General features: G+C 45.0%; 1 protein-coding gene across 1 annotated transcript in view; it reads left to right on the forward strand.

The window, feature by feature from the left end:
• The window catches only part of MARCHF4 (membrane associated ring-CH-type finger 4), a 189,349-nt gene that overhangs the window by 121,335 nt on the left and 44,994 nt on the right, over window positions 1-23,020 (forward strand). Inside the window, exon 2 of the mRNA XM_070736818.1 lies at window positions 16,627-16,782. Within this exon, the coding sequence (XP_070592919.1) occupies window positions 16,627-16,782 (156 nt within the window). The remainder of the gene's footprint in view (window positions 1-16,626; window positions 16,783-23,020) is intronic.

A 23,020-nucleotide genomic window follows, 5' to 3' on the forward strand; every position in this document is an offset into this window, starting at 1 on the left:
TCTTTAAGAAATAGATTCAAATATAGTACATACGTTGATACAAATGATTTTAAAGATTAATAATCTATTGAAGCCAGAAAGATTCTTTTAAAAATTGATGAATAAACTAGAAAAAAAGTCATGGAAGATTATTTCAATATATGATTACAATGACAGAATTATTACATGGACTTACATTATGGAAGAATTTGTTTACTTATATTTATTTGTATCCTACCTTTATTATTTTTGTTGTTGTTAACCGTGAACTTGTGTCCAATCCATGGACAACATTTCTCCAGGCCTTTCTGTCCTCTAACATCCCCCGGAGTCCATTTAAGGTCACACCGACTGCTTCAGTGACTCCATCCAGCCTCATTCTCTATCATCCCCTTCTTCTTTTGCCCTTAATCTTCCCCAGCATTATATTCTTCTCCAGTGATTCCTTCTTTCTCATTAGGTGGCCAACAGTGAAGGGCTACCAAAATTTTTACTACCATACTGTGGGCATGGCTTGTGCAGGATGTCCTGCATTTTCTTTCATCTTTCAGTGCAAATTAGGTGCACTGGGGTGGAGCTCCATTTTCGCTACCCAAGTGCTTTCCCCCATGTCCAGGCAGAAGCCCACCCCTGGTGGCCAAAGTATTTGAGTTTCATCTTCAGGACCTGTCCTTCTAAAGAACAGTCAGGATTGATCTCTAAGACTGACCAGTTTGATCACCTTGCAGTCCAAAGGACTCACAGGAGTCTTCTATAGAAGTTTTAAGACCTCAATTTTTTGGCGCTCAACCTTCCTTTCTTTTTTTACATTTAAAAAGAATTTCACATCTTTACATCACAAATGTACCATTTCATTTTCTCAATAGTACAATACTCAGGGGTGGGCTGCTGCCCAGATGTGGGGAGATGCAGTGGGGTAATGAAAATGGAGCTCTACCCCAGAGCATCCAATTTGCACAGAAAGATGTTGAAAGAAAAGGCAGGGCATCCTGCATAAGCGTGGTAGTAAAAATTTTGGTAGCCCTTCACTGACAATACTCCTATATATATTTTCTATTTCATCAAGACAATTATTATTTTTATATTATTGAGACTGCTTTTTTCATCCCTTACTCCTTTTTTTTAATTTCCCACAACCCTTCTCCCTCTTCTCCCTCCCTCTACCCCTCTTTCTTTCCTTTTCCTTCCTTCTGTCCTTCTCTACATCCCCTTCCTCTCTCCTACTGCTCTTTTCTTCCCTCCTTTTTCCTTCTCTTTCTCTTTGAGTCCTTTCTTTTTCTTTTCTTTTTCTTAATATATATTAATTTGTATTAGTTTTCATTTTTCTTTTTAAAAGTTTTAATAAAAATTATATATTTGAAAAAAACAGCTTTTTTTTAGCATCCTTCATTATATTGTAGATTTATCCATGTTCACCCTGTGGTTGAGAATTCTTCATCAGTTTTGGCATGACATAATATGTCAATCTTTGTTTCTAGTCTAAGCAGAGTTCCTTTCCTTTTTATAGGGCAGAGGGTAGGGGGGAGTTGGACAAGAAGTTGATGATGGCTTTAACCCCATCCAACTGCAGTTATTGAAGGTGTGAAAGTAAGTGAGAGACAAGATGCACAGTACAATAATAAATATATAACTGAAGGCAGAAAGGGGTTTTAGTGGGAACATTTTCAAGTGGTTTTGGTGCAAAAATGTCTTTGTATGTTTCTAGATCTTTAGAACAAATTGACTACTGGTATGTTGGCATAAACCACATAAATATGTTTCTTTTTCACATAAAGCAAATTCTTGAACAAAAATGATAAATCACATAATAGAAATTCTGTAGATAGGAAACACATCCACTTTTAAGAATAGCATTTCATATTTGAATAACACCAATAGAGAAAATATTTTCTCCTACAGTGTTCTATGCTCAATCAATCTAAGCTCCTACACTGAAATTCAAGCAAGATTTTTGGCAACTCTTGACTTATTATGTCGACAACTTTATTTTTCAAGAAGTGGAAGGAGGCATGTTCTTGACCCAAATGACACAAATCATTGTGAACTACTTGGTTTGCAACATTTGTCAAATGGTGTCATTACACAAATGATGTAAAAAGCATGTATAAACCAATTTTAGCTTTTTTAAGAATTGTAGTGTTATTTTTAATGCCTCATCTGGTCTTTTTCAAACACAATGGGTATTTGGAATTTGGGATGGTAGTGGGTTCCTGACTGGAGCACTCCAGTACAGTAGCAGCGCATCGATTGCGCAATTCTGGTGCGATGGCTCTGGTCTGTCTTTGCTGGTCTGTGCGTATCACCATCCTTTTTTATAATCTTCTGCAATTTTTGACACTCTGCGCATGCACAGAAGCAAAATTGTGCTGGGGGCACATGTGAGCATAATGAGCATGCAAATGCACAAAGTTAAGGAACACACTCCTGACTTGGGAGAATGTCAACTGGAAATTTCATCCATTCCATTAAAAATCCACTAAACTGCAGGTCGGGTTAATACAGATTAACACTGTCTCTTACTTTAAAGTTTCACAGCAAGTCCACGTAAAAAGAAAAACTAAAAATTTGGTAGTGGATGCTAGCATAGAATGGTTTTCTTTAGGAGAACAGTATTCATTCTATCAAGAGATTGTTAGCACTGGTTGGTTAGAGTTCAAGCTTGACCTTGACAAAAACATAATTATGAAGTACCTTCTGACAATGAATAAGTTTAGATTCCCCTTCCATTCCCCCAAGGCACTAAAAGAACCTGCTGGCTGCTTGATCATACTTTTTATCTATTAACTTTGGAAAAACTCTGGAGAATGAGTAAAATGCTGGAAGATTGTAAGAGAGCAAATGTATTCCCTATCTTCAAAAGAAAAAGAAAAAAAGACACGTCTGGAGACCTACAGAGCAATAGAATAGAATTATTTGTTGGCCAAGTGTGATTGGACACACAAGGAATTTGTCTTTGGTGCACATGCTCTCAGTGTACATAAAAGAAAAAGATACATTTGTCAAGAATCATGAACACTTAATGATTGTCATAGGGGTCAAATAAGCAATGAGGAACAATCAATATTAATTAAAAAACTTTAAGGATACAAGCAACAAGTTACTCTAATAACTACTCTAATATCAGTAATTGAGAAAATGAAAAATTGCACTGTAAACCTCTTCAAATTTTAGGTCGGCACAGTCGAAAACAAGGCTTATTGCATGTTTTATGGAAATGCATTAATAGGGCAGTGTAGCTTTTCAGGTTCCAAAGAGAGAAAGTATATCACAGCATGTAAAAACATGCATGTAGCTCCTGTAGCAGATTCTTTTAACTTTAGATGTCTTTTCTTGGCAATACACCGCAGCTGATGTATCCTGGAAAAAAGACAAAACCATTTCAAAAAGCTGCTGAGAGGAGTTCTGCGTGAATGCATTACTATTACTAGACTAGCCACCTCCAACTCTTAAAAATTCTATGACAGGTTGATTTCTAGTATAGTAAAAACGATCTTAGAATGTGCTTCGCTTCAGCAAGTTTTCTGCGCCATGTATCTTTGATTCTATGGATAAAAATGGTATTTAAAAAAAACACATATGAGGTACGAACTCAGTCATAGTCTCTGTACAGCGAATGTATGTTTCCTTGAAGAAAATTTAGATTAAGTAAAGGATGATCCTTTAGACAGGCTCTGCAATGAACAAGCAATGATATTAGCTCTCCAGCAAAAAGACTGTCACTTATTTGTAATGGCTGATAAAAATGACAACTATACTAAGGTGCTATTACTCTTGCAATGTCTCACAACTGTCATAGTTCATTGTGGACTTGATCCTGGATCTCCCTTACCCTAGTCTAGCATGTAAAGAATCCAACAGTTTTGTCAGAATTTTTTGAAGTTTTATTTGTTAAAATAGTAGAATGTTTAAAAGTCTAGATTGAATAGTGATTTTGTAGGAAAGGTGGGAGGGAACCCAAACAGAACATAATTGGTTAGAGACTTTCTTCTGAGCCTATGTCAGATCCCTAAAAAGTGATACTGCCGTTCAATTGGGATAAGGGGGGGGGCGCTTGGATTCGATTAATTAGTATTGCCTGTGATGACTGGTATTTTTATAACCTGCATCCTGGCGCCAAAGTGCCCTGTGATCTTCTCACCTCTTGGGAAATGTTAGAAGGGATGACCATGTGGATTGTTTCACTTTGATAGCCAACGAGGAAGATAACTATGGGAATATATGCTTATCTGGTTCTCAGGGCAGCTGTAAAATGAATGCCTTCACACCTGTAGATTGGCTAAATTTGCAACTGGCTAAAGGGAGGGGTCTCTACTGCTTTAATTCTACTTGTCTTGCCTAAGGGTATTCAGATTCTGCTTTGAAGCTGTTGCTGTGACTTCTGCTTAATAAAAGGTTCCTTTTGAAATCCTTCATTTCAAGAGTCTTCACTTTCTTAAAGTAGGAGGAGAGGCAATCCTTACAGCCTTTTTCTTGATCCATCTCTAGGCCCTCTCTTACCTGACTGTTACCTCGGCAGCATTTCTTCACCCTGTTTCTCCAGATCTTTCTCACAAACCATTACCTCTATTTTTACTTTCCAGAAAACTAGGAAGGGCTTCTTCTGATGCCAGGAAAGGAGAATATTTGGAGCTCAGGATTGAAATGAGGAGTCCTTGATACTCCCTAAGCTTGGTTGATGCTTTGCAGAAATTTCATTGCCCAAACTGTTCAGTCTCACACGGCAACCAACACATAATTAACCTCAAATTAAGGCTCAGACACAAGGTTCCCAAAATGAAAGAGTCTATTTACAATAAAGTTTGTTGAAAAGCACAAACTAGGACAAAGGAATATCTTCTGACTGCCAAAGCTCAGAACAGGAGGCAGATTTGATAAGATATAGTCCCAAACAAATGATTTCAAAGCCAAGAATTACTCACAGGATTCTTAACCCTATAATTGTCCAGAACTGCAGCAAGGTTTGATTGAACAACAGGCCAAAACTCTTCGTGTGCTCTCTTACTTCGAAAGAATAAACGTTTAAGGGAACCTCCCAACTCCTCCTCCGTATATACATCCTGGGAGTACAGACTATGCATGGGTGTGCTCAAGTCCTCCTTCTGAACCTGCGCAACTGCTCTTGCCTCCCCTGCATCCTTCTCACTCTGGCATCCAGAATAGGATCCCCCATCTCCTCTTCCTCATCAGACCCAGTTTGGGGTTGCAAAGACCTGGTTGGAGGTTCTATAGCCTCTGCAGGCTCCTCACACCCAATCTCTCCCTCTTCCTCACTGTCCAACTCCTCTGACAGCCACACAGGCTGACCATGCCCAGATGGACTCGGTTCATCTGGCTCGAAGTCCGTTATCAGAGGACCTGGCTGCGATTCAACCACAACACAAACTAGATAACATCATTGGTGCTAGGCCAGTGATGGAGAAACTATTTTCCCTTGAGTGCCAAAAGCAGGCACACACCTACTATCGCACACACACGCATGCCCACACCCATAATCCAACCTCTGTGCCCAACCCTGTGCATGCACACATCACATCTGCCCCCTGCTGGCCCCGTGCATGCACACATGATCAACTCCCCCATTCTTCACTTTTGGTGAGCACGATAGATTCATTTTCCCAGAAGCTTCCCTGGAGCCTGGGGAGATGGAAACAGCTCCCCCTGCCCCTCCCCAGAGGGCCTCCAGAGGACAGAAACGACCCATTTCCTGACTTCCAATGGGTCCGGTAGGCCCATTTTCACCCTCCCCAGGCTCCAGATGCTTTCTTGGAGCCTGGACAGGGCAAAAACTCCCTTCCCCATTCCTGAAACTCTCCGGAGACCAAAAACACCCTCCCAGAACTGATGTGTGGCTGGCACGCACATGCACACTGGAGCTTAGCTAGGACAACAATTCACATGCCAGCAGATGTGGCACATGTGCCATATTGTCATCACAGTGCTAGGGCATCATCCGATATCATTGATGATGTTCCCTAGTTTGGGTAATGAAACAAAACAACCGCCAGATCCCTTCTGAGTCACTTCCCATTTCCCTTCTTCTTCTGTGATAACTGAGATAACTTTTGTGTGATGGCTGTTTAGGCAACACCTCTTTCTCCATTCTCTAAAAATTATTCCCACAAACCCTTACATTAGGATATGCGGAAGAAATATTTGGTCAAGACATGTTTGTGCTGTGGTTAGATGCAAGTGGGAGAAATCCTGCATTTATCCCCAAATACCTTCAGAGATTGCACTTTAGTAATAAATGGTTATTGGCAGCAAAGAAAGTGTTGTGAGAGACCGTATGGTTGTATTTTTAGCATAGACAACGGTCCATTTCCATTTGCCATTCTTTATAAAGCCAGCATGAATTTTCATACATTGTGGAGATCATTAAAGCTATTCATTACATTTTATTCCTAGCTCAAGGCTTTGTTGCTCCTTCCCACCACTACATATCACAGTGGGTTTTTTGTGGGGGGGGGGGTTGTACTTGAGATAAATCCATCAATCCATTTATCAAAGATCTGGGCATAAAATGGAGGAGCTTTCTCTGTGTAGAAACTGTAAAAAAAAAAAGTTACCCTGCGTATCTACTACTGCTTATCTACTCTTTATCTACATTAGTATATGGTGCATATTCATCAGGCTAGGAGACTTCTTTGGTTCTAAAACACTGTTGGATTTAGATCACAAAGCATTTTATAATGCAACAGAATATAATGCATAAGCCTTTTTTTTTTCCTTTGCTGAAATAATTGGAAACTCTCTTGATTTATCCGAAGACAGAAGCCCAGCAAGGATTCGTGTTCTATTGCAAAGCCTCCAGGTAAAAAAAGCTCCCGCTTTTTTTAAAAACAGTGAGTTCATTTTTGTACTAGTCTTTGAAACAGAAACAATTATAACATATAAACTGCAAACGTGCAAAGGGATATCGGATGTGGAGTGAGCTATGGAAGCTCTCCAATGCTCAAGAGAATCAGGGGGGGGAAACTATAGTGAAACAGAATTAAGCCCAAGGTTTCAATTCTGGCAAAAGAATTAATATTTGGTTCTAAAGTCAGACATCGATATCTAGTTCTTTAAAATGATTTTTGAATCGTGGCTTTAAAATTATTGTGCTTTACTGGGAATTTATTGCAAGCCATTTAAAAGCTTTCAATGAAGCAGATCATAAAATGTTAGCCAGTATAGAGCCTTACCAAGACTGCTGATGGTTCACATCTCTTAATTGAATTCTGGAGGAAATCCAAATAACCTGAGATCTGTTTGTGCACGTATATAGTTCCATATGCACAGCTGGCAAGTACTGGCATCCCATCCTTTGCACTATAGTCATTGGAAAGCAATTACCAGCTGCCCATCCAGAGAATGCCAACATGTAGCATGAAGGGGCATTTGCTAGGCCTATTTTTCCCACAGGTCTACTGGGACCCCTTTGTCTTTTGCCAATGTATCTGCTGCCGAAATGCAGTGCAAGGATACAGCCTTTCCTGCTAGGGTGAAAGATCTTGAAGTACTCTGGCTCCAGTGTTTGGAATAAACTCCCCCCAGAGATTCACACTGCCCCCACCCGCCTGGCCTTTTGAAAGGTTTTAAAAACACATGTCTGCCGTCAGGCCTGGGGCCGTTGAGCGTTGACATTCTGCTCCAGTATGACCGCGATTGCATGAATCTGGTTGAATGGTTTTAATTGTATGGGGTTTTAGGTTTGGGTTTCATAATTTTTGTATTTTGGTATCGATTTTATCTTGTAAGCTGCCCTGAGTCTGCTGGGTGCCTAGAAATACAAACAAACAAACAAACAAACAAACAAACAAACAAATAAATAAATAAAATTCTGTACAGTTCTTAATTATAAATGTGCAGATAATCCTTGATTTACAGCACTTCATTAAGTGATCGTTTAAAATTAGGATGGCCCTGAAAAAATCTCAACAACTATTTTTCACAATTACAACCTTTTGCTCACGTCTTGGCAACGGGTTCATATTTATGACCTTTGCTGTGTTTCTCATGATCACCTGACAATCAAGGTCAATGGGGAAGCCGGATTTACTTAACAATTAAAATTAAACTAAACAATTAAAACACGATTAATTCACTAAACAATTAAAATATTCAACCACTACCTCAACCTCAAATTCAGCTACCACTAGCTCAACCACATGCAAAACCGCAACAACCACTACCTCAACCACATATTCAATCTCAATCATCTACCAACCATCCAAGCAGTTTATCCTTATTCATCAAAGACACCCTCCTCACCTTCCAAGGAGACTCTTCTATACCACCAGGCTTGGGGCTATTAGACACTAGCACCCTGGCCGAAGAATGCTATCTGTGTTTGTGGTCTGAGTGGGAATGCCTGATTTTTAATAATTGGGGTTTTTAGTTTAATTGGATTTAGGACATTATTATATTGTTTTCTTTTATATGCTATGAGTCGCCCAGAGTCCTCGGAGAGGGGCAGCATGTAAATGAATGAATGAATGAATGAATGAATGAATGAATGAATGAATGAATAAATAAGCAAGCAAGCAAGCAAGCAAGCAAGCAAGCAAGCAAGCAAGCAAGCAAGCAAGCAAGCAAGCACTGGCTGCTGATCGGTTTCCGGTCACAATTCAAAGTGTTGGTAATGACCTTTAAAGCCCTACATGGCATTGGGCCAGAATACATCTGGAACCACCTTCTACCGCATGAATCCCAGCGACCGATAAGGTCCCACAGAGTTGGCCTTCTCCGGGTCCCGTCAACCAAACAATGTCGTTTGACGGGCCCCAGGGCAAGAGCCTTCTCTGTGGCGGCCCCGGACCTCTGGAATCAACTCCCCCCAGAGATTAGAATGGCCCCCACCCTCCTTGTCTTTCGCAAATTACTCAAGACCCACCTTTGTCGCCAGGCATGGGGGAGTTAGGATATTCCTTCCCCTAGGCCATTACAAGTTATGTATGGTACGTTTGTGTGTATGTTTGGTTTTTATAATAAGGGTTTTTAGTTGTTTTATTAAATTGGATTGTTACATGTTGTTTTTTATCATTGTTGTTAGCCGCCCCGAGTCTGCGGAGAGGGGCAGCATATAAATCCAATAAATAAGTAAGTAAGTAAGTAAGTAAGTAAGTAAGTAAGTAAGTAAGTAAGTAAGTAAGTAAATAAGCAAAATTATGTAATATAAGAAAAGCTGTAATATGGGGCAAAACGGACTTAACCAATGGCTCACTTAATAACAGAAATTTGGGGATCAATTATGGCGGCATGTAGAGGAGTATCTGTGTTTAAATGAGCTGAGGCAAATGCCGTGTGAGCCCTTACCCTCTTTGACCTTCTTTCCCTTACTGGTAATAATAAGAGGCCACCCTTTGTATGCGAAAGAATCTAGGAAAGCAAAAAAAAAAAAACGTTAGAAAGTTTCTCGTTTCTTTTCACGGCAGAGTAATCACAACAGCTGAGAAAGTCACGCTGTGCCTCTTCCTTGTGATCTGGTTTACGTTTTCTCCTCATATTCATTTAAAAGAAATTGCTTGGCTCGCTCGACGGTACTTCTGCTCCGTAGACCGTTACAGTGTTTACACTGAACCATGAAGACACATGCTGCTTGCAGATGATGAAACACCAGTGCCAATAAATTAGAGGAGAAGTGAAGAATTACTTCGGGTGATAGATAGTGTTATTGGGACTGTCTGAACCTTGGCTCAAGTCTGAGTTTTGATTCCTCAAAGTTTCATGTCAATTAATGAGGTTTCAGTCGGGTGGGGTACCCTGGGCATTGGCTATCTTGGCATGAGATGGGAAAATAACCCAAGTATCTCTGAATTGAGTAGGAGATCCTTATTTGAAGGGCATCAAACCAAGCTTTAAATAATTTTTGGGTATGTGTCACCACCACCCTGGGTGTAATACACAAGCCAGTTCTATTTATTAATTTATTAATTTATTTATTTATTAATCAGATTTGTATGCCGCCCCTCTCCGCAGACTCGGGGTGGCTCACAGCAATCGCCATACAGTGTAAACAAATCCAATATTTAAATTAATTTTAAAACACCACAAGTTAAAATCAATCATACACACTAGCATACCATACATAAATTTTATAAGCCTAGGGGGAGGGAAAGTGTCAATTCCCCCATGCCTGACGACAGAGGTGGGTTTTAAGGAGCTTACGAAAGGCTAGGAGGGTGGGGGCAACTCTGATATCTGGGGGGAGTTGATTCCAAAGGGTCGGGGCCGCCACAGAGAAGGCTCTTCCCCTGGGTCCCGCCAAACGACATTGTTTAGTTGACGGGACCCGGAGAAGGCCAACTCTGTGGGACCTAACTGGTCGCTGGGATTCGTGCGGCAGAAGGCGGTCCCGGAGATATTTTATATTTAAAAGCTGAATTCTTTCAAAGAGTGTTTTTCAGTCCTTAGACAACTTATTCGTATCAAGGCCACTGCTAAATATTCGAGCAGAAGGATGGGTTTCCCTTTTCTTACCTGGGCCATTTCAGGTAAGAAAAGGGAAAAAAACATCCCAGTTGTGAACTTCTTACAGTTTTTACTTTTGTTGTTAAGAAATGATACATACAGCATACAGAGATAGGAATAGGCATAAGAAGAACCCTAAACCATGCTGGGTGTTGAATTCAGTGCTCGGAGCTACTCACACACTGTGTCAAGCACAAACAAATAGTCCAAGTAGCTTTTTTATTGCTCAATTCTACACCCTTTATCTTCTCTGACTGGTGGTTTGCATCTGAGTGAAACTTGGCATTCAAGGCGGGGTTAGACTTCACCCTCTTGTGCCCACGTAAGGATTCTAGACTAAGTCCCTGTTTCATTCCTCCCCCTGACTTGGCCAGTCTCTCTATTCTACACAGAGTATATTGAATAGTCTCCTAAAAAATGCAGAATATTTAAAAAACACAGTCCATGGTGAAACTACCCAGCTCTTCCAACTGTTTTTTAAATGCACTGGCTGTAATTGCACTTGTGTCACATAACTGTTCTCTTCTGATTATCTTCTTGATTGAGACTTCTTCCCACTTTTCCTCCAGCCAGATCTATGTGCAGTTCCTTCACATGTTGCATTTCTGTCTCCTCTGATTCTCCACATTGCTTGAGTTGTTGACTTGAGTTGCTCTGAGCCCCCTGCCTTTACCTCTAAAGCAGTGGTTCTCAACCTAAGGGTCGGGACGCCTTTGGAGGTCGAACAACCATTTCACACCAGTTGCCTAAGACCATGGGAAAAGACAAATTCCCCATGGTGCTAGGAACTAACTCTTCTATTCTGGTGCCTTGGAACATATTTTTACAATTCGACCAATCAAGCGTTTACAGTGGGGATGTCCTTCTGACCTTCCTGCCAATCAGCTTAAAGCTCTGTTGGGAGAATTGACACTAGACGGATGGTTGGGGGTCACCACAACATGGGGAACTGTATTAAGGGGCCGTGGCATTAGAAAGGTTGAGAACCACTGCTCTAAAGAGATACCTTGACTTCTTGTTTGCATATACAGTGATACCTCATCTTATGAACTTAATTTGTTCCATGACCAGGTTCGTAAGATGAAAAGTTCATAAGACGAAGCAATTTCCCCCATAGGAATCAATGTAAAAGCAAATAATGTGTGCAACGGAGAGGGGCGGCATACAAATCTAATAAATAATAATAACCCCATCCCAAAAGTCACCCCTTTTGCCTTGCGCCGCTGGGAATCCCCGCCTCTAAACTTCCATTGCCAGCTGAAGCACTGGGATTCCCCTGAGGCTCCCCTCAATGGGATTCAAAGCAGCGCCGGCAAAAATGAAGGGATTCCACATAATCTCAGGTTACATAGTTTTGAACTCCTGTCAACTTCAAGAGTGGCCGCCATTCATTTTATTTTATTTATTTATTTGTTAGATTTGTATGCCGCCCCTTTCCGTGGACTCTGCCATACCAGCAGTTCATTCAGACTAGTGCTACTATGGATGGGTGGAGTTAGATGACAGTCCATCTCTTCTGGAAGATAGTAGCAAACCCATGATGAGGAAAATATAACCTAACTTCATTCCCATGCTGGATCTCTGATGCGCAAATTGGTGCATTTAGTCTCAGGTGGCAAGAACCATTTATCACTGAGCTTTTGAATGTATATGGCCAGGAATGGCAGAATTTACCGTTTCTCATTATAGCTTTGTTGCAATTTGGAACTGTGCAATGGATACTAATGGCATTTCTTGATGGTGATCTCAGTTGAATGCTGAGCAGCTTTGGCTGGCTTTCTGATTCAGCACCACATTTGCTCTTACAGGTTGGAAGGACAACAGAAGATACCGAAAAAGATTGCCAGACTTTCCATTGGACTTACATTTTTCCCCTGTGTAAATCCAGGGGCTATATACTGTATCTATGAAGCAGTCTTCCTCAAGAATTTGGTCTCTCCTCCTCCCTCTTGCAGTCGTATTATGTGTTTTCCACATGCGAGAGATTTTGGGCTATCGAGGTGAAAAACCCTGAAAGGGTCAATTGGTTGCCTCTTTTCTCTTTATATCTGTGTCGAATATTTGCAAGCAGCAATCTACGCATTTGGAAAGGCAGAATCTGAGCGCTTTAAGTCAGCTAATCAAATAGCCCGGAGGGGTGAGAGTTCAGTACCGGAAAATAGCATCCTAATAATATATTTCTCACCAAATTAGCTCTCGGCTGAATTGGTTGCCATTATTTATATTCCAACAGATAATTTTCCAGAGCTGTTGGCTGTGACTGAAGATAGCAACCCGTTCCCTGTTCAATATGGTTCAGCTCACTGGCTTGAACATTCTGATGTGGTTGACTGTATTATAAAATTAACCTGCTTCCATGTTATATACAGAACAAGTGAACATCTAGAGCAGTGTTTTTAACTTTAGCTCTTTCATTATGTACAGACTTCAACTCTCAGAATATTCCAGGCAGGGCTACTAAGGTGAAAAGCTGCCCTAAAGAATTAGTGGTTAAGAGATTAGATTTTGCTGCCTGGGGTGTTCTAGGAGTTGAAGGCCACACATCTTAAAATGGTTAAGGTTGAGAAAATTGATCTAGAGAGTTGGGGTAAGAAATTAGATTTGCCTAAACAAAGGCAGTGATGGCAATAAAAAGCCCATAATATTTGAGGCAGAAGGGAATGAACTATTCTTGGATCTCTGGTCTTTCTATCCAATGTCTGGGATCAGCAACAAAATCATCAGTAACCTTTTTAGAAGAATTTAGTTTATTTTTAAAACAAAAATGCAGCATGTTGACCTCTAGAAATGCACGATCGGCGGCTTAAACCGCCGGCCAAAATTGCCCCCGGAGCAAGGGGACGCTGCTGGCAGCTCTGTGAGCTCTGAATTTCCGGGTTCCTTAGAACCCGGAAATTCGGCTTCTGGCAGCGTGCCAGGGTTGCACACCGCCTGCTGGTCGCAGGGGGAGGTCCTAGATCGCCCTATTTAAGGGCGATCCGAATAGGACCTCCTCCTTGGGTTTTCCTGCTTCCAAGCAAACACCCGCCCACCCTCCGCTATTAGCAGTGTGTACTAAAGAGGTCGCCTCGGGGCCGAATAGGAATTTTTTGCCGCCTCCCATTTAGAGGCGGATGTTTTTTCGCCTATTCCACACTGATGGTTCGGACTGGATTGGTTAGGGGGTGCGGCGCACTTAGATGTCAGTATAGGCTTCCCTTTGGTCACTGGGGTTTGGCAGGTTAGGGGCGGAAATGGGCAATTAGAAGTGACTGCGCATGCTCCTTTGGGCATCCTTTAAAGGGTGATGGACCAACTCTCTCCAGGAACTAGATGTTGGAGCAACATCAGAGATTGGAGAGAGGATGTCCATGGGAATCACCGGATCCAATTTCCCACGGGGATTGGAGGGTGAACTCCTCCCACACGACGAAGGGGCGTGGCTTTCATCCAGGTGAAGGTGGCTACCTTCACCTGGTTCAGCAAGGAGTTTTTGCCCAATGTTGCCAAGGAAGTTTCTGGTAGGAATTTCCGCCCCGTTAGTTTTGGCCTCTGCAGGTCCTTAGTTATGTTTGAATTTAAATATTTAAATTTATGTATTTAAATTTATTAAAATCTATGTTAATTTAATAAAATGACCCTTATTTAATCCACAATATGTCTCAGCATCTTTACTCTGCTTCCGGGGCAAGATAGCAATAGCAATAACACTTAGACTGATATACTGATTCACAGTGCTTCACAGCCCTCTCTAGGTGGTTTTACAGAATCAACTTATTGCCCCCAACAATCTGGGTCCTTATTTTACTGACATCAAAAGGATGGAGGGCTAAGTCAACCTTGAGCCAGTTTAGAATCAAACTGTTGTCAATGGGCAGAGCTAGCCTGCAATACTGGATTCTCACCATTGTGTAAACAATGAGTACTCATTCAGTTCCAAGGCCAAACAACACACAAAGCCAAAAGTATGTTAAATTGGGGGGGGGGGGGGGTAGATTACCAAGGGTTTTGAAAAGACTGCACATTTTTGTCAACTGAGAGCAATCAATTATTTGGGGGGGAAGTACTTAGATTTCTGTGTTGTGTTCTGTGTCTAATAATCTTTAGCTGAGTTTGAGTCTAAAGGCCCAGTTCAGCTGTGCTTGTTAAATACAGTATCTGGGAAGTATTGCTAAGCTTTTTTTCAAGGCACTCGACCCAGCGGATTGTATGAATCCCATAAATATCCCTCACATTCTTCATATTCCAGGAAAATGAAAGGATTGATAATACTCAATTCTTCACACAAGTCTAAAACTAATAAACGATTGTTTGGTCAGTTTAGCTTTAGCATGCTGCCAGAATGCAGTTTGTAAACTATGAGTTGGTCTGCTATGGGAATCCATTGTATTACCATTTTTAATGCGGTGTCTTCAAATTGAGATTGATTGCTGTTGATTTCATGGGAAATGTCTTGGCAGCGGCAGATAATTCTGATTTTCCATTCCTCCTCCTTCTATTCTTTTCTACTTCCCAGTTTGAAAGCCTCCAGCCTTCGTATTGCTAGTGAACTCATGGCTTACTAATATTTATGAATCTAATTGCAGCCTTTATACAGTTGGGCAATCACATGGAAAATGTTTAAATTATGGCTGGTTAGGGCACTCTTTCAATTTCAGCTCCCTCATCTTGCATGCTTGCTAAAGTGTAGTTAGACTCAACTAAAAAAAAGGAGAAGAGGAACAGCACAGGAAAAAACAGCATGGTTAGGTTCAAGTGAATATGCCTTGGCAATATTATTTCTTGCTATAGACCCATAGGTTTTCCTCTGTCTTCTCCCCTAGCCAAGAAGTGAACTGGGTTTAAATTATCCCTAGTAGGATTTCCTCCCTTATTCAAAGATCGACTTACAGCAGCCACAAGGGGGTAGGGAGTTAGATCTGGTAGGTTTTTCATTCATTACATTGGAGGGAAATTGAAGCACTGGGATGAGGAAGAGCAGAGGTAATCCGCCAAGGGTGGGTTCTAACTTACCTCGCTGTCAGTTCGCTTCCTCCAGCGCCATGTGGCCGTGCCGCGTGGGTGCACCAAGTGGGCATGCCGTGTAGTCAAGCTGCATGGGTGCACCACTTGGATGCACATGCTCAGTGGCAAAAAATCCTCCCCCCAAAAAAGACAAAAAACAAGATGGTGACTGCATGCACAGTGCCAGAAACTTGGCTTCTGCGTATGTACAGAAGGGGGGGGGGAACCCAGAACCCCCCCCCCCAAATTTGAAAGTCCTCCCTCCAAAAAGTTGAAAACAAGATGGCAACCACAAGCATAGTGCCGGAAACTCAGTTTCTGCGCACATGCAGAAGAAGGAAAAAAAACAGAAAAAAATTCCCCCTCCAAAAAAATGTAAAAAGAAATTTTTTAAAAAAAATTACAAAAGAGATGGTGGGCCCACAGACCAGTACCAACCGAACTGGTTGCATGATGTCATTGGTTTAATTGGATGGTTTAATTGGATGGTTTAATTGGATGGTATGGCTCTTTTATAATGGGTTTTTATAATTGTTTTTAATATTAGATTTGTGCTCTGTATTTTGTTGTGAGCCGCTCTGAGTCTTCGGAGAGGGGCGGCATACAAGTCTAATAAATTATTATTAATTATTATTATCACCAGCGCATCACTACCAGTTCAGGCAAACTGGACCAAAGGTCTTCGTCACGGCTGACTGGATCTCTTCTATGGATGAAAAACACACCTGGCCACAACGCGCTACGAGTCTGTGAGATCCTGGCCAAACACCAGGTGCCAATGCTGCCCCCCCCCCCCCCCTAGTCCTGATGTCACCCCCAGCAGACTTCTTTTTATTCCCAGCCCTGAAAGGAACACATTTATGGTCCATAGAAGAGATCCAATCAGCCGTGATGAAGACCTTGCAAGGGGTCCCCGAAGACGCCTTCCAGGGCACGTGCCGGTCATGGCAGAGTCACTGGAAAAAATGTGTAGAGGCCCAAGGACAGTACTTTGAAGAATTTTAAGTGTTTGTGCAAATCTGTTCAATAAATTACTTAAAAAATAATAATTGCATTACTTTTGGAACGCACCCTGTATTTATATACCCTATATTCTGTATTCACATATTTACAGTGAATGTTTAATCCATCACCTCCATAAGTGGAAAAGTGCCTGGAGGGAGCCATTCCAGTAAAAGGAATTTTCATAAGTATGTAATGCTCTCTTTCCAGGGTGAGTTGCTGAGTCCATGTCGGTGTGACGGGTCAGTGAAATGTACACATCAACCTTGCCTGATCAAATGGATCAGCGAGAGGGGATGCTGGAGCTGTGAGCTGTGTTACTACAAATACCACGTTATTGCCATAAGCACAAAGAACCCCCTGCAGGTAAAGGTACTAGAGATTATTCTAAAGTCCTTTCCTTTCTTTGTTTTGGCTTTTCCCTGCTTCCTGTATTTGCACTGTTGGGTATTCCCGTGTGGCTTTTCATTATATGGGGCAAGGGGTGGGTTCCTCTCGGTTCAGACCGGTTCGCCCAAACTGGTAGCGACCTGCTGGTGACATCATGATGAAATCACGGCCCCGCCATGTTTTTTAAAAAAACCATTTTATTTATTTATTTATTCTTCTGAGTATGTGCAGGAACCAGGTTCCTGGCACTGTGCATGTGGTTGCAATCTTATTTTTGGCCTTGCACATGCATGTACATTATTATTATTATTATTATTATTATTATTATTATTATTATTATTAATTAGACTTGTATGCCACCCCTCTCCAAAAACTCAGGGTGGCTCACAGAACACGATAAAAAAACAATGTGTACAAATCTAATAATTAAAAACTATATGCTAAAATTCCATTACATTAAAAAGCAGTCAATAACTCAATCACATCCACACATAACATTTAATGGTCAGAAAAGGAAAAGGGGAGCATGATTTAACTGCCCCATGGCTGGCAACATAGATGGGTCTTGGGGCTCTTGCGAAAGGTGAGGAGGGTGGGGCAGTTCGAATCTCTGGAGGGAGCTGATTCCTGAGGGCTGGGGCTGCCACAGAGAAGGTTCTTCCCCTAGGTCCCACCAGACGACATTGTCTGGTCGATGGGACCTGGAGAAGGCCAACTCTGTGGGACCTAATCGGCCACTGGGATTTGTGCGGCAGAAACATGCCCACACGGCACACCCACACGGCGTGGGAGGAAGCAAACTGACAGCGAGGTAAGTTAGAACCCACCCCTGTATGGTACCTTCTGTTGTGGTGAAGAAACAGATCATTCTCTTTAGTTACATTTTTAGAGAACACATCAAGGTGACCAGAGTGAAAAATAAATGGAGATTTCAAAAGAAAATATCTTGCCAAAGAAACACAAAAAAGTTTGCCTCTACAAGATTGTCAACTATGGCATTATTATTATTATTATTATTATTATTATTATTATTATTGTTGTTGTTGTTGTTGTTGTTGTCGTTGTCGTTGTCGTTGTCATTGTTTTGTTGTTGTTGTTGTTGTTGTTGTTATTATTATTATTATTATTATTATTATTATTATTATTATTATTTAGATTTGTATGCCACCCCTCTCCGCAGACTTGGGGCTTTAACCAGGGGACACATTGTCCACAGTAAAAATTAGATTTGTGGTTACTAACTTGCACAGATCTGAATCAGAGCATCTGCTGCTTACAATGGGATGTGGGGGAACCCTTTTTGGTGCATATGAAAGTTTCCTTCCATTATCAGCAGCAGGCCCTGAGGCTGAGATGGTGGGGAGGCTGAGAGCTGTTCTGCACCACAGCCTGAATCTGCTCATGCTTATTGGAAGGTCTGGATTTCAGGTCCTGCCTCAGGCTTGGGATGTTGGCGGATGCTGGAAACTGTTCTGTCTGAGCATCAGCAATGATGGGCTGCTGAAGGCTGTCGGTTGATTGGTGCTCCATCTTTGTCTCCCAAAATGCTGGCAAGAGAAGTAGAGGAAGTAGAAGAGGTCCATTCTCCTCTTCTCTCCCCTTATTTCCGCCATCCCAAGCATTGAATTTCAGCACCCAAGGGAACAAATCTTCGCCATCACTGCACTAGAATATAAAATGAGAGCAAATCCCATTCGCCAGTAGCACTGATGATGTTATCAAGTGTGGATAATGAAATGTCTGCAAGAAAACAACAGAGACCACCCAGAAGCCAAAGCGCAACCCTGAGCTGCAGATACTCCCTTCTGTTTGTAATAAATAGCAAAATGCGCTAAACTCCTAATATTCAAGCAAAATATTAAGCACCATGTCCTGATGTTACAGACCTCTTAGCATTTTGTTTCCAGGTAGAGTCCGATAGCTCACTTAGAAGCTGACACTGACTTAGTAGAAAGGATACATGCCGTTGTATTGCCCCAGTAATTTATAGCAACTGCACAATTTGATCTATTAGAAACTGCAAGTCAGCTAAAATACAGAGACTCCTGAGACATATTCCACTTGGTTCTGAGGCACACAGGGTGGAGGCAACTGCCTTCCTGCCTGAAATAGTGGCCTCAGCAATATTATTACTGTTTAACTTGTTCACAACGCAAATCCCTGCTGAATTCAGAGTTAGTGTATCAGGAACTGGAAATTGTCGTTCTTAATGAAAGGAAGCAGCCCTCTGCCTCATTTGCAGTGTGCATTTCACAAATTGAATTTGCATCCCACTTTTCTTCTAAAAAGTTGAAAGCAAACATATGTTCAAAGTCACCGTTGGGTCATCACAATGACCCCTGGTGGGTGGGAGGGAGATTTTGTGGCTGCGGTGTGTGTGTCTCTTCAACAGATCACAACAGTTTGAAACCATCTCCCTTATATGTCCTCTGTGTGCTATATCATCACTCGCGGAGAGAAAATATATGCAGGAACACATAACTGTATGAAAATGGGGGAAATTGCCAGTAAGGAATACTATATGGCAGTGATATTGAAGAATTTTTGATTTGAATGCCAAAAGAAGGGGTGTGCATGTGCTAGTAGCCAAACATGTGCACACACCCATTCCCTCCCCTCCATGCATGTGCACCTCTGTGCTGCACATTTGCACAACCCCCCCATCCCTGTGCATGCACACAGGCCTCACGGAAGCCTCGGATGGTGAAAAAACAGACTTCTAGTTTGCCCATTGTGCTGTTTTTTGCATTTCAAGGGAAGCCTCCGAAGGGCAAAACGCCTTTCCCCAAAGCCGAAAATCAGCTGGCTAGTGTGGGCATCCATGTTGGAGCTGACATAGGACACCGTCTCACGTGCCCTCCGATATGGCTCCGCGTGCCACCTGTGGCACGTATGCCATAGGTTTGCCATTACGGCTATATGTCATTTTGAACTAGAATGCCATTAAAGACCTGAGTCAATGATCAATAACATATCAACAGCCCCCCACACAAGTAGCCAATAGATCAAATGAATGTGATGTCTTTTTCACAAATAAAGTTTATTGAAGTGTTTAACCAACGTCTTAATTTACAGGATGAACTAAGTTTTCCTTTGTTTCTCCTCACTCCTGCTTCCCTTAATTCCATAAAATAAACAGCTCTCAATTAGTTTTAAAATAAAGAGAAAAAGATTGAAAATGCCATCCCCCTGAGAGTGGAATTTATGATGATACCCATTTATACATCTCCACCCCATGTCCAGTCAACGAAGCAGTGGAAGTGATGTGCCAGTGCCTGGAGGCTGTTGGGGCTGGATGGGTGTCAACAAAGTCAAACTCAACCCAGACGAGACGGAGTGGCTGTGGGTCCTGCCTCCCAAGGACAATTCCATCTGTCCGTCCATTACCCTGGGGGGAGAATCATTGACCCCCTCAGAGAGGGTTCGCAACTTGGGCGTCCTCCTCGATCCACAGCTCGCATTAGAGAAACACCTTTCAGCTGTGGCGGGGGGGCGTTCGCCTGGTGCACCAGTTGCGACCCTATTTGGACCGGGAGTCACTACTCACAGCCATAGTTCCCTCTAAGCTGTGCAGCGCGCTATAGCGCAGAGGTTTTTAACCCCCAGCCCGGGAATTTCAAATTCCAGCGCACAGGACCGATCGCTGCGCCGGAATTTGAAATTAAAGGAACTGCCGCTGCTCTGTAAACAACAGTTTGCAGCAACAGTTCCTTCAAGTAAAGGCGGGAAAGAAAGGGGCCAATTATAGGCCCACTTTCTTCCCCACCCCTTAAATCCCAGACGTTCTCTGCGTACACACACACCCCCGCAGCCAAATGGTTGTTTAGCTGCTGGCCCGGTAAGGTAAGAAAACCGTTGGGGGTCCCTGGGTCTGGCGGAGCGGTCTGCTGCCAAGCCTTCTAAGCATCCATGGGGTGGGAGTGGGAACGAGGGTGGGGGGTGATGACCGGGGGCCCTGGGCCAGGCCGCCGGCCTACCACGGCTTCCCGTGCCGCTGCGGCTTCCCCGGCTTCCCGCGGCTTTCCTGGCTTGCCGTGGCCCGCCGGCCGCTGCCGAGACCCAGCTGCCAGCTTACTGCGGCTTCCCCGGCTTGCCACGGCCCGCCCGCTGCCGCCCAGACCCGGCCGCCAGCCTACCACGGCTTCCCGCACCGCCGCGGCTTCCCCGGCTTCCCGCGGCTCCCCTGCCTTGATGCGGCCCACCGGCTCCTGCCCAGACCCGGCCGCCAGCCTACCGCGGCTTCCCGCGCCGCCGCGGCTTCCCTGGCTTCCTGCGGCTCCCCTGGCTTGCTGCAGCCCGCCGGCCGCTGCCGAGACCCGGCTGCCAGCTTACCGCGGCTTCCCTGGCTTGCCGTGGCCCACCCGCCGCTGCCCAGACCCAGCCGCCAGCCTACCGCGGCTTCCCATGCCCCCACGGCTTTCCTGGCTTGCCGCGGCCCGGCCGCCGCCCAGACCCGGCCGCCAGCCTACTGCGGCTTCCCTGGCTTACCGCGGCTTTCCTGGCTTGCCGTGGCCCGCTGGCCGCTGCCGAGACCCAGCTGTCAGCTTACCGCGGCTTCCCTGGCTTGCCGTGGCCCACCCGCCGCTGCCCAGACCCGGCCGGCAGCCTACCGCGGCTTCCTGCGCCCCCGCGGCTTTCCTGGCTTGCTGCGGCCCGCCCGCCACCGCCCAGACATGGCCGCCAGCCTACCGCGGCTTCCCATGCCGCCGCGGCTTCCCCGGCTTCCCGCGGCTTTCCTGGCTTGCCGTGGCCCGCCGGCCGCTGCCGAGACCCGGCTGCCAGATTACCGTGGCTTCCCTGGCTTGCCGCGGCCTGCCCGCCGCCGCCCAGACACGGCCGCCAGCCTACCGCGGCTTCCTGTGCCGCCGCGGCTTCCCCGGCTTCCCGCGGCTTTCCTGGCTTGCCGTGGCCCGCCGGCCGCTGCCAAGACCCGGCTGCCAGCTTACCGCGGCTTCCCCGGCTTGCCACGGCCCGCCCGCCACCGACCAGACCCGGCCGCCAGCCTACCGCGACTTGCCGTGCCGCCGCGGCTTCCCCGGCTTGCCGCGGCTTTCCTGGCTTGCCGTGGCCCGCCGGTCGCTGCCGAGACCCGGCTGCCAGATTACCGCGGCTTCCCTGGCTTGCCGCGGCCCACCTGCCGCCGCCCAGACCCGGCCGCCAGCCTACTGCGGCTTCCCTGGCTTGCCGCGGCCCGCCCGCCGCCGCCCAGACATGGCCTCCAGCCTACCGCGGCTTCCTGTGCCGCCGCGGCTTCCCCGGCTTCCCGCGGCTTTCCTGGCTTGCCATGGCCCGCCGGCCGCTGCTGAGACCCGGCTGCCAGCTTACCGCGGCTTCCCCGGCTTGCCGTGGCCCGCCCGCCGCCGCCCAGACCCGGCCGCCAGCCTACCGCGGCTTCCCACACCGCTGCGGCTTCCCTGGCTTCCCGCGGCTTTCCTGGCTTGCTGCTGTCCGCCGGCCGCTGCCGAGACCCGGCTGCCAGCTTACCGCGGCTTCCCTGGCTTGCCGCGGCCCACCCATTGCTGCCGAGACCCGGCTGCCAGCTTACCGCGGCTTCCCTGGCTTGCCTCGGCCCGCCCGCCGCTGCCGAGACCCGGCTGCCAGCCTACCGCGGCTTCCCGTGCCGCTGCGGCTTCTCCGGCTTGCCGCGGCCCGCCCGCCGCCACCCAGAACCAGCCGCCAGCCTACCGCGGTTCTCCCACCGCGCAAGCCCGGCCGCCGCCCTGTCACAATTCCCCCAACCTTCCCATGGGTACTTCCCGGTGCCTCAGCAGTCTACTTCGTTACGCGAATTGCTCGGGGTGATGGCGGGGCTCTTGCCTCCGAGCCTTTTCACCCCAAATCCGACGGCCGCCTTCTCCGGGTCCCAGGGAAAAAGGAAAGTTTCCCAGGAAGCCCCCGTGCTTCTGGCCCCAAAAAACATATTTGTGCGAGTGAGTGGTATTGCAGGGCAGGAAAAATAAGAAGAGAGTAAGACAGAGAGAAAAAAGAGAGGAAGGAAGAGAGAAAGAAGGAAAGGGAGGGATGGAGAAATAGGAAAGGAGGATGTGAAAGAGGGAAAGAGTGAGAGGGATGGAGGGGGGAGGGAGAGAGAAAGAAGAGAAGGGGGAAAGAGAGGGAGGGAGGAAGAGAGGAAAAGAGACAGAAACAGATAGAAAAGAATGGGAGCAAGAAAGAGAGAAAGAAAATCAAAATCTAGTTTGAAACTAGCTCAACT

Source organism: Erythrolamprus reginae, chromosome 1 (genome assembly GCF_031021105.1).
Source record: "Erythrolamprus reginae isolate rEryReg1 chromosome 1, rEryReg1.hap1, whole genome shotgun sequence".
In the NCBI taxonomy this organism is placed as follows: Eukaryota; Metazoa; Chordata; class Lepidosauria; order Squamata; family Dipsadidae; genus Erythrolamprus; species Erythrolamprus reginae.